General features: G+C 53.7%; 1 protein-coding gene and 1 long non-coding RNA gene across 15 annotated transcripts in view; one reads left to right on the top strand and one right to left on the bottom strand.

The window, feature by feature from the left end:
- Positions 1-9,693, bottom strand: part of LOC101281308 (zinc transporter 2) — an 81,277-nt gene extending 71,584 nt beyond the window's left edge. For 4 of the 14 annotated variants that reach the window (XR_007474395.1, XR_004481674.2, XM_049703697.1 and 1 more), the window contains exons 1-8: positions 9,150-9,680; positions 8,264-8,481; positions 7,398-7,544; positions 6,573-6,726; positions 5,655-5,829; positions 4,819-4,924; positions 4,243-4,396; positions 2,615-2,749 (exon numbers count right to left, since the gene is read on the bottom strand). Coding sequence is in view for 12 of the 14 variants with exons in the window: in XM_049703697.1 (XP_049559654.1) it covers positions 2,615-2,749; positions 4,243-4,396; positions 4,819-4,924; positions 5,655-5,829; positions 6,573-6,726; positions 7,398-7,544; positions 8,264-8,481; positions 9,150-9,199 (1,139 nt within the window). In the remaining 2 variants the exon portion in view is untranslated. Of the gene's footprint in view, positions 1-795; positions 2,127-2,614; positions 2,750-4,242; positions 4,397-4,818; positions 4,925-5,654; positions 5,830-6,572; positions 6,727-7,397; positions 7,545-8,263; positions 8,482-8,553; positions 8,666-9,149 lie in introns of those variants that run through there. The other 10 variants (XM_049703685.1, XM_049703688.1, XM_049703664.1 and 7 more) reach the window with 9 other exon arrangements.
- LOC117200196 (uncharacterized) lies at positions 8,906-11,798 on the top strand. Its single transcript, XR_004481676.2, has 2 exons — positions 8,906-9,098; positions 11,361-11,798. It is a non-coding gene; the product is annotated as an uncharacterized LOC117200196 (long non-coding RNA).
- The last annotated feature ends 221 nt before the right edge of the window (positions 11,799-12,019 follow it).

Below are 12,019 nucleotides of genomic sequence, written 5' to 3'. Positions count from 1 at the left end.
AGACAGTCTGGCACTGAGTCAAGGACAGTTGTTGAGGAAGCACACAGCTGCAACCCAGGCAGCCTTCCCAGAGTGGGGAGGACTCCAAGTGCCAGGCCCAACTGAGGGAAAGAGACACCTTTTCCCTCCCCACTCACAGTTGCAGCACCCAGAATACTGAACTACCTTGGCATGGCCTTGCCTGTGGGCTGCCAGGCCCAAGGTCTCATACTGTACCAATATGCAGCCCAGAGCAGGTCCCCAGCCCCTGCTGTAGGGGGAGGCCTAGGGCTGTGGGACTTTGGGCAAGTGACTCAACCTCTCTGAGCCTCAGTTTTCTCATCTGTAAAAATGGAGGACAGCAATGACTGTCTCTTGAGAGGTGTGTAAGGACTTGGAATATAGCAAAGCCCAGGATCCAGGTTCCTGCGGCCTGCCATGGCTGGGGGGAGGGAGGAATTTGATTCCTAAGATTGGGGTGGAGTGGCGCTCCACCAGCAGTCACACACGCGCACACACACACACACACACTTCCAAGCCAGCACAACTTCCCACAGACTTGAAGGGGCCGAAGAACCCTCAAACCTAGATCACAGCCTGTCAACCCTGGATGACAGTACTGGAAAGGCACAAACAGGTCGTTTCACAGATGGGAAGAGAGAGGCTCAGAGTGACCAACCCCTCCTCCTCCTGCTGTGGGTCAGGACAGAGTCAAGACAAACCCAGTGCTGCCCCCCGAGGCTGGGAAGCCCACCTGGCCCCTCAGGCCATCCTTCCAGAATGATGATAAAAGCACCCACTCTCCCACAACCACCATATGCTCAGCTGACTTTAGTTGCAGTCCTCACAACAACCCTGTGAGGTAGGTGTCAACATTCTTTGTCCGCAGACGAGAGGGGCGCTGACCTGCCTAAGGGCAGAGACAGACCACTAGATCAGAGCCACCTGATGACTGGGCATGCTGCCTCCTCTGTGAGACTGGGGACAGGTCCCCCGGCTTCATCTTGGAAATACAAGCCACCTCCTAATTCAGGAATCTTCACACAGACCTCAGGAAGCCAGGGGTTCCTGTTCAGGTTGTACCCTCTGTGTCCTCCATCCCCAAGTTTTGAGCAGGCCAGGCCATACCGACAACAGAGCTGGCCCAACCATACCCAGTGTCAGGCTCCCCGACCCCGGGACACAATCAGGGCAAGAGGAGTGGCCCGGGGCCTGTGGGGCTGTTTGCGGGGGACCCAAGCTGAAACCTGTGCCCACCTCCACCTCTCCCGCCAGCACACCTTTGTGTTGGCACAGCTTCCTGGGCGTTGGCGAGGTGGGGGGAATAAAGAAAGAGGAAACCAGCAGGTCCTTACCTAGTCAGAAGCCCCCTACCTCCACGAAAAGGAAACATTTGGCTCTCAGTGAAATGACTCAGGCACAGATCAGCCTCAGGTGCCCCCTGGCTCCCCATCTCAGGGGAGACCCGTATGAGTGTGCAGAGTCCTCACAATTCCCCAACTCCCCATGGCCTCCTTGTAGCATATTGTTAGAGGCAGAGGAAGGGGGCTCTGTCCCAGGGCTTCTTTATGGATTCATAAGGCAAAGGCCAGACAGACTGAAAATGGGAAATGAGGCAGGCAGGTGAGGGGACAATGAGTCTCCCCTCTGTCACCCCTCACTATGCCCCACTGCCTTTCCAGAGGCTAGTGGTAGGGCGGCATTAGCTGAGGATGAGGCCCAAACCCTGCCCCACCGGGAACTGGAAGAGTGGGGTCACACCAGCTTTACACCTGCAGAGTTCCCATCCTGGGGCTGGCGGGAGTCAGATGGGGGAGACGGGGAAGAGCCCGTTCCTGGAGTGGGACGAGCCTCCTCCACACTGAACATGGAGCAGCAGTCAGGAGAGTGACCTGGTTTATAACCCACCTGGGGTAGGCAGAGTCCTGGCTGGGCCTGGGGGACACTCAGTCCAGCCGTCGGCAGGCCTGTCCATGCCCCAGTTGGTGCCTGGCCAGGCAGTCAGTCCGAGGGACCCTGGCATGACTGACAGTCCTTCATGTCCTCAGAGTAGTCCTCTATCTGGATGGTCACGGTGTGGAAGTGGAACCTACCCTGCAGGCAGGTCCTGGCTGCCTTCAGCACAGCCTGGGCGTCTGCATTCCCAGCTGGGGGCAGAGAGGACACATGAGGGGAGGCACCAGAGAGCCGATGACTCACTCCTGGGCCCTTAGGAATGATGAGGAGCCTCAGTCTCATATCCTACCCCCAGCAGAACAAGATAGGGGACGATGAACATCAAGAAACCCCCAGACTCACTCCTGTACCAGGCAACCCTCTGGTTCCCATACCTGGCACAACCCTGAAAGAGCAGGAAAAGCACTGGCTTTAAGGCTAGGAATCTTTCCTCTGCCACTGATTAGTTGTAAGAGCCTGGGCGAGTGACCTTATAACCCCCCACCCCCCAACCTCAGTTTCTTCATCTATAAATGGGACTGTGATGACCAAATGAAATAATGTATGTCAAGTACTCAGCATGGGGTCAGGTCCAATGCATGGGCACTGCAAGCATCTGGGGTCATCTGGACCCATCAGGGATGGCCCCGGGCCTCCCGCTGCCTCTCTCTCACCCACCCCAAGTGTTCCCACTACTCACCGATGGCGACATGGACAGACAGGATAGGCTGGGCCACAGTCAGCGCCCAGATATGCAGGCTGTGCAGGGCTTCCACCCCCTCCACCGACAGCAGCAGATCCCGCACAGCCATGAAGTCCATGCCCCTGGGGGTCCCTGAGGATGGCAGGGACGGGGGCTGAAGGAAAGGGCGCCCTCCCACCCACGCTTGTTCCTGCTCCTCAAATGTCCCCTCACTCACACCTCCTTGGCCTGACGTTGCCCCCACCTCCCAAATGACCCCCATCATCTCACCCTATTGTATTTTCCTTTTCACACTTAACACTGTCAGAAATGATCTTATTTGTTAGTTTCTTGCTGTCTCTCCCTCTGAAGTGGAAACTATGCGAGCAGGACAATTGTTTGGTTTACCACCCTATCCTCAGTGCCTAGAACAGTGCCTAGTCCCACAGTATATGCTCTATTAAAAAAATTTTTTTTTGTCTTCAGCAAGTGGTGCTGGGAAAGTTGGACAGCTGCATGTAAGTCAATGAAGTTAGAACACACCCTTACACCATGCACAAAAATAAACTCAAAATGGCTTAAAGACTTAAAGACGTTGACACCATAAAACTAATAGAAGACAGCATAGGCAAGACATATTCTGACATAAATCGTACCAATGTTTTCTCAGGTCAGTCTCCCAAGGCAACAGAAATAAAAACAAAAATAAACAAATGAGGGCTTCCCTGTGGCACAGTGGTTGAGAATCCGCCTGCCAGTGCAGAGGACACAGGTTCGAGCCCTGGTCTGGGAAGATCCCACATGCCACGGAGCAACTAAGCCCGTGCGCCACAACTACTGAGCCTGCACTCTAGAGCCCACGAGCCACAACTACTGAGCCCACGTGCCACAACTACTGAAGCCCGCGCGCCTAGGGCCCGTGCTCCACAACAAGAGAAGCCACCGCAATGAGAAGCTCACACACTGCAAGGAAGAGTAGCCCCCGCTCGCCACAACTAGAGAAAGCCCGCGTGCAGCAACAAAGACCCAGCGCAGCCAAAAATAAATTAATTAAAACACAGAACAAAACAAAAAAAACCTACTTTAAAATAAATAAATAAATAAATAAAATATGGCACAAATGAACCTATCTACAAAACAGAAACAGACTCACAGACATAGAGATCAGACTTGTGGTTGCCAAGGTGGCAGGGAGGGAGAGGAATGGACTGGGAGTTTGGGGTTGGTAGGTGCAAACTATCACATGTAGAATGGATAAACAAGGTCCTACTGTATAGCACGGGGAACTATATCTAATCTCCTGGGATAAACCATAATGGAAAAGAATATTAAAAAAGAATGTATACATGTGTATAACTGAGTCACTTTGCTGTACAGCAGAGACTGGCACAACACTGTAAATCAACTATACTGCAAATAAAAAACTTTTTTTTTTTAAAGAAGGGAACCTGGGGATCCCTGCACCCACATAGGGAATCCTGATCATCACTTTCATCTGGGTCAGTCACATTCTTGGAGAAAAAGCTCTGACCTGCAGCCAAGCACTCCTGTTGACCCCAAATCAGGATCTAGACCAACCCTGACCACACAGAGACCTATGACCCAAGATCCTGAGCACAAGCAAGCTGGGTGAATGCGTGCGGTACCTCAGGGCAGACCATCTGCCACCAATCAAAGCCCTGCCACGTCCTCTGGAGGTGGGGTCCTCAGAAAGGAAGGCCTGAGCTGCAGTGGATTCCGCAGTCTTGTCCAACACCAACTGTCTTTTTCTGATCCTCGGTCTGCCCCGCCCCGACCCCACTGTGCAATGAGAAACATAAACCTCACCCCCCAAGGGAAGGCAAGTGGAGACTCAGGAAACATGAGGAAGGACTGGAGGGCCAGGTGCTACAGACACCAGCCGGAAGTCCCCTGCCTAGGCAGGGAGGACACATCCCAGCAGGGAGGAGGCACCCTTGGGGGTAAGAGGAAGGAAAGGACGATCCAGAGAACATTTCCAGAAACAAGCACACCTGAGGGCCCTGCTCAATGCCAAGATCAGCCCGGGGCCCCAGGAGGTTCTCCAACCTATGCCAGGCTCCAGACCATGGCCCCCCGCCAATGTGCTGGGATGCACCCTACACCCAACACACACACACACACACACACACACACACACACCCCTGAACTTATATTAGAGCTGGAGAGCCAAGAGCAAAAAGGGAGCCCCAAGCCCAGGTTACCTTCCATCAGCACCAGGATCACATCTCTCAGGATGGTCAAGGTTGTCCCCAGGACGAGGATGGAGAAGAGGAAGGTGCAGATGGGGTCTATAAACTTGTACTCTGGCTACAGGAAAAGGGCAAGGCAGAGCTGGGGCTCACCACCCAACACCTTAGCCTCCCTTCTCTGCTCCCACCCAGCATTAAGTCACGGAGAGGGGCTCTCTCTGCAGGGTGGGCATGAACCTCACCCTGACCCTGCCTCCCAGTTCTCTACCTTTTATTCTGTGTCCAAAAGGACAGGCAGGACAGACCACAGTTTAGGATAAGGCACTGCACCTTCCCACCCCTCCTTGCCCAAGGGGCTGAGACACGGACGGAGCTAAATGGAATCTTAGGCACCATCTGGTCCAACATCCCCATTTTATAGATGGGGAAACAGAGGCTCAATTAGAGCAAGGGACCCACTCCACATCATGCAGCTGGCAAGGGGTGAACCAGGCTTCAAACCCAACCCTTGGCTCTTTCCACTACACCACACTGCCTCTATATGATGGGCAATGCCCAGGCAGCACACAGTCCTGGGTTTTAATCTGGCTTCACAATTTACCAGCTGGGTGACGCTGTGCAAGTCCCTGAGCCTTTCTGAGCTGCAGAAAACACCACCACCTCCCCTTCAGGGTTGTTATCAAGATCAGAAGTGCTAACACTTACTGGGTGTTGGATAAATGTTCCTTCCCTCTCCTACCCTTTTGCCCAGAGCTGGGAGGGAGCTAGAATCTGGAAATGATTCTAGCTCCAGATGATCTAGCCTCCCTTCCCCACCCGGCCCACTTCCCTGTGTCCCCAGCTCTAACCTTGAAGTATAAAATAAAGGCTGCCACTAAAACGCCCAAGCTCTGCAGAAAGTCTCCAACCACATGGATAAAAGCAGCTCGGACACTGGGGTTCTCCTGCTGCTGGCTGGTGTCGTGGCTGTGCTCATGGCCATGGCTGTGTCCGTGGCCAGACTGGTGAAGAATCAATCCCATTCTACAGAAGTGGAGACAAGGCCAAGGGGCTCATTGAGGTAGCAGATAGAGGCTTCAAATCAGCCAGGTAGAGGCCCCCATCAGGACTGGCCTCCCCAGACTGCATGATCCCTTTGGCCACGTGAGGAGCCCAACCCACATGGCCTTGGTTCAGAGTACCAACAGGAGAAGGGGCTCACTCCATCCAATGCCAGGCTGAATCTGGGCACAAAGATGCCCCAGTGCCAAGTCTCAGAGCAGGAAAGCCCCATAGAGGGGCCTTCACCATGTCACAGATGGTGAAGCTGAGGCCCAGAGAAGGAAGTGGCTTGCCCAAGGCCACTGAGCAAAGGTGAGAGAACCCAAAAGAGACCTCGGTGCTCTACACACCCTGCCTCTCACTGAGACCAATTTCAGGCACATCACCTTGAAAAAGGACTTGGATTCTGCCCCTAGGGACACCTGCTCCTGCAAGAACTAAACTCACCCCTCCCCATGACAGGTAAGAAGCCTCTCTGGTTATTCACTGACTTGTATGGGGTGGGAACTTGATGCTGCCCCAGGTTTACAGCTCCCGATGGCCTTGCCCTAGGTCTCAGGCAGGACCCAGGTGTTCCAGGTGCCAGAGCTCAGACCACTAGGGAAATTCTGATCCTGCGACCTATCCTGGAGTGCAGCACCTCCTCCTAGCAAGGGCAGGCATGTAGGTATGCATGTGCGAAGTGGGAGGGGGAAAGACTCACAGGGAACCCAGGCCACACTCACATGATGTTCACGACCACAGCACAGCCCGACGTGATCAGCATGGTCCCCTTCTCGAGCTCATAGTCCCCAGAGATCAGCCGTTCCACCGCCAGGTACACCAGTACCCCGGTCACGACCCAGATGGACAGCACAGAGATCAGGGCGCCCAGGATCTCTGAGGAAGAACCCGGCCCCCAATACCAATCTTAGCATGGGGCCCTAAGGCTAAGGAGCCTCCTCCTCGTCCCCACAAAGTCTGGGCCTGGGTCCGACTGGGCTCTGCTGGAGCTATGGCTGGTGTGGTTGCACCTTACCCCACCACTCATACATCTGGGAACATCTGAGCTAGAAGAAACTCAAGAAATCATCTGGGTCAACCCTTTCTGTTGAAGCTGACTCATTAAAATATATACCCATTGCTCAGCTGGCAAACTAAGGCTTCTGAGGAACAGAGGCTGGGCCATCTGCCACCAAGAGGAAAATGACAATGCAGCGCAGAGATGAACTTCAAAAGGCTTTGCTGAACTTCCCCTCCCCCTAGAGCTGATCCATGTAGTTATGTGCAGAGTTAATGCACAGTCATTTATTCTTGAAGTCTGGCCACTTCATTTCTTAGGAAGGTGGACTCTCCTCCCCTGCAGGGTGGGAATTCCCAGAGGAACAGGGGACCAGGGCTCCCCCATCAGACTGGGAGCTCCCAAAGGACAGAAGCCAAGGTTGACATCCTCTTCCCCCACCCAAATCACCCTCCTGGCCTTACTCAGGGACCCAGTGCACCCACCTAAGAACCTGATCTTGACCTACCCCCTCTCCCAACTCCATCCCCATCCCAACCAGGGCCCTTACCAGCTCGATGCCAGCCGAAGTTCATGGTCTTGGTGGCTGGCCGGGAAGACATCCACAGGGAGAAGAGGCTGATGAGCATGCTGGCGAAGTCAGTGAGCAGGTGGGCTGCATCTGTCATGATCGCCAAACTATGTGCCAGGTACCCACCTGCAGGGGCAGGGCCAAGAGGGTGGAGGGTCCTTATCAGTTCCCCAAGGAGCCAACTTCCCAGAGTGTGTGTGCAGCAGGAAAACCATGAGCTCTGGAGAAAGACAATGGATTCCAGACCTCTGCACCATTAGCTGTGTCACCACGGGCAAGTGACTTACTTTCTCTGAGCCTCAACTTCTACCATCTGTGAAATGGGATTAGCAAAATCTACGTAGAGGGTGAACGTGAAAATTGAGTTCAGATTGGGCCTGTAGGGGAATTCCCTGGCGGTGCAGTAGTTAGGACTCCCCGCTTTCACTGCGTCCTCGGAATGGATTCAATCCCTGGTCGGGGAACTAAGATCCCACAAGCCGCATGGCATGGCCAAAAACAAAAAACAAAAACAAAAAACCAAAATGGGCCTGGAAAGCATAGCAGGCACTCAGTAAATGCTCCTTCCTTCCAGGCACTCAGGTCTTCCCTGACCTACTAGTTGTGTGTGATCTTGGGCAAGTTCCTAAACCTTATGGTGCCTCAATTTCATCATCTGTAAAATAAGGAGACTAACAGCACCCATATGCCAGTGCAAGGTTGTTGTGAGGATTACATGAGACAGTGTGCATATAAAATATGGAGCTCTTAGTATTAATACTACAGGAACATCCAGGAGAAAAGCCTTTTGGATCATCCAAACTACCCATGTGCCAATTTCATTTAATTAGCAAAAAAGTCCTTACCAACGACTTCCCCAATCATGAACAACAGGCAGAAGGCACAGGCCACACAGAGCTGGCGCCACGCCCTCTTCTTCTTGAGGTCGCAGTCACTGCCAGGACCCGTCTGGGCATGACAGTAATGGTTGCTCTTGGTAGCCAGCTCAACGGTCTGCAAGTCCAGGCCAGGTGAAGACAGAGGAATCCTGCCAGCCCCATCCTGCCACAGAGATCTGTAAGACCTGTCCAAGGAGGAAGGGTGAGGGGAGGCTCAGCTCTGAGATGGGAGCAAAGAAGGCTGACTCCAGTCTTACCTCTCTGCGGGGCCTGGTTGTTCCCATGTGCCCATTTGGAAGAAGAGCTTAAGGATACTCCAAGCTCGACAGACTCTGCGGAGTGACCAGAAGCCCCTCTTTGCAGGGGGTGCTGGGGAACAACCAGTTCAGGAGTCTTGGCTCGGCGTGTTCCCTCCTCCCCCATCCCTCCCAGGGCCTGGAGGAGGCAAAGACCTTGGGAACTGGCCAAAGGGCTGGGCCGGTCCAGCCGAGCGCGGAGAAGGAGGAGAGTTTACACTCAGGGAGAAGAGCAGATCTCCCCTTCTCACGGTCTGGGGACACCGGGCCTCCCAGGGCGGGGCTGCCCCCGGGCAAAGTGCTGGCCCCGGGGCAAGGCTCCAGGCACGCACTCCCCACTAACCCGCAGGGGTCAGGATCTGTGCTCAGCCACAAGAGGGGAGGGATGATCCCCGTGCCCAGGCTCCATTTCCCCTTTCCTTCCTTCACCTCATCCCACCCCTCCCGTGTGGTCCCAGTTCAAGCCGCCGTCCAAACCAACCACTGGCAGGATAGCAAATGAGGAGGTGGGTCTGATGCCACTCAAATTCCCGCCCCTCCCCAGGCTCTCGCCTTACCTGGCTCCAAGCCTGGCGTCTAACAGATGCTTCCTCTCGGTGGCCTCCATGCGGTCTCGCGCGCCCTGCCGTGTACTCCCTGGAAGTTGCGCGCGGGACGCTCCGCGGCGCGCACTCACCTGCCGGGAGGGCACTGCGCGCCTTTCCCGCCGCCCCGGCGCGTGAGCCCCTCGCCCGCCCGCTCTGCCGCGAGTTCGCTCCCGCCTGGCCGTGCCGAGACTGCCGAGGGGTCGTCCCGCTGTTGCTACCGCTGCTGCCCCACTACGTCAGCCGTGGCGCCCCGCTCCCGCTGGCTTTACCCGGTCCCCGCTACCCCGTGTGAAGCGCGCGCGTCGTGTGCAAAAGCCCGCAGGGAAGGGGGAGGGGGCAGCTGGCGGCAAAGGGCCCCGGCATTGACCCCTAGAACCCCGTCCCCTGCGCCCCCGGGGCCCAAGGAGCCCACCTGGCCTGCGACACAAAGCCTAACCGCTCCCCTCCGCCCCCGCTCTGCTGCTTGGTGTTTCCGAGTTGGGACTAGTCTGCGCCGCCTTCCCCGGCTCGGCGCGGGGTGTGTCCCACCGAGAAGTTCTCGGGCCCCGCCTTGTAGAAATCCGCTGTGGGTCCCCTGAGAGCAGAAGTGTAGCTCCTAAACTCAGAATAAGGGCTCCGAGGCTGGGGTTGTGTCTTGCCCTCAGGAAACCACTGATCGGTTTCCACTCTCAGGCTGCAGACGCCCGAGACCCCCATGTTCTTCCGCTCAGGCCAGGGGGCTCCTGCGGGCGGGGTATGCCTGCCCTCAGGCTGGGGCGGCAGCCCTCCTTAAGACTGGTTGGCACTGACTAATCCATCTTCGCCACTGAAGCAGCGCCGGTCCCTCCCGTCTTGCGCGCTCGGATTAGATCTGGGGTGGCCGTCTTTATCTCCACCGCTGCACAGAGCAGGGTCGCGCTTCAGCAGCAGTCGCCATCTAGACAGAGCTGACACCACTACCCACACCATCCTTTCTCCACTGCCCCGCAGCAGTTCCCAGGAGCCCCAGGACGGTGCCATGCGTAGTGTTCCGCCGGTGGAAGCCGGCCGGCCCTTCCTGCCGGCTTGATGCCCCCATCCAGTTGAAGCTTCGCCCTCCCCCGGCGGTTGGGTGGGAGGAGGGGCAGGGGCCTCTGATAGGCCCTCTACCTAAAAAGAGCTTTGGGCTGGGGACCTCCCTGGCCAGTCACCCCATCATCAAGGGCCCTGGGGACCTTAGCTTGGCTATGGCCCTTCACAGAGACAAGAGACTAGGGTGTGAGCCCCTATCCCACACCACTGGGGACAAGGAGGGGCTCCTTCAGTGTCTCCCCGACAGGAGTCATCTTGTTAGGAAACTAAGTGCAAGGAGCGAGGATGGCAGCGGCATGCCTGCCCAGATTGGGTCCCCACTGAGTACCTTTCCACCTGCTCTGGACAGTGTGGACAACTTTTACCGCAGGCTTCCTGGTTTTCCTGTATGCTCTTAGAACCAGCAAGCTCAGCGTTACCTGGAGAAGGTGTTAGAATGCAGGTTCCGGGTCCCCGCATCAGACCAACTGAATCAGAATCTCTGGATGTAGACCCTAGGAATCGACATAGTTACAAATTCTCAGGGGATTTTCTGCACAGTAAAGTCTGAGGACCTCCACATAAGCTTTTATCATCTCAGACATATATTCACCTGATCTCCCCACTAGATTTTAAGCTCTTTGAGAGCTGGGATGTATTTTATACTTCTATTACAATTTAGTTTAGCTCTGAGCACCTACTGAGCACTTAGTTAAAAGCCTGTGAATTGGATTGAAATAAAGAAGTACATAAATATAGAGCTGGTCACTTAGTCAGATGAGAGTAAGTGAGGCAGGTGCAGCTCACAGGGGTTTCTTGCTGGGCCATCTCAGTCGTGTTGTAGTTTCCAGCTGCCCTGTGCTCAGATTAATCTTATAATTTATTTGAGGGCAAAACATTTATGCTTTAAAAAAGTGTGTCATCTATGTCCCTCTCGTTCCCTTTAATGCAAAGCACATTGTAAATTCTCAATATGTGGAGATTTCCAAATTGGATCCAGACACATATATTCATTTTATAAAAACTTTTGTGCCAAATTTCCCTTAAATTCATACTTTTCTAGGATGCATTTTAATTGATTTGCAAGAGTTTGACTAATTAGTTAAGACTTTGATATACTGAAAAACTGCTCCACTTGTATTCTATTCACAGATCCCCAGAAGGTCCTCTGCTAATGACCTAGCAAGTTGCAGACCTCAACAATTTTATTCTAAAGATGTAGATTTCCCTATAAAGAAAAAAAATGTTTCCTGCCATTCCAGTTCTACAAGGATCAAGCCATTAGCTACTACAGTCGGCCACTGAGGAGAATTCAGGATGGAGAAAAAATAAGAAGTATTCTGGGCTTTGGATATACTGGCCCCTAGGTAGTTAAGATGCACATGTAATGAAAATTTTTAATGATGCCAGATTCTTGCATCTTCCCTTACATAGGAAAGCACTAAAGTCATTAACTTGAGATGTCTGTTTTTTGTGATTAGCAGACTACATATTTTTCTCAGCAAAAAAAATTCATATATATCCTGGTTCCTCCCTTACCTCTTCGGAGCAGCTGCTTAGTAAGGACCCCAAATAAAACATAACTCACAACTTTTGTGTTGTGCATTTTTATCTTGGTCAACACCTACATTCCACAATGAATCTGATTCTGTAGGTCTGGGGAGGGGGTCTGGGAACCTATATTGTTTAAACTTCTGAGTTGAATGCTATTGTGAAATTATTGTTCATTTTTTATGGTATAAATGGTTATGATTTTGAAAAGAACCTTTATCTAAACTATTGAAGGATAAAAGGGCATGATATCTGGGATT

Source organism: Orcinus orca, chromosome 1 (assembly GCF_937001465.1).
Source record: "Orcinus orca chromosome 1, mOrcOrc1.1, whole genome shotgun sequence".
NCBI classification, from domain to species: Eukaryota; Metazoa; Chordata; class Mammalia; order Artiodactyla; family Delphinidae; genus Orcinus; species Orcinus orca.
This window is presented reverse-complemented; position numbering and strand designations above follow the sequence as displayed.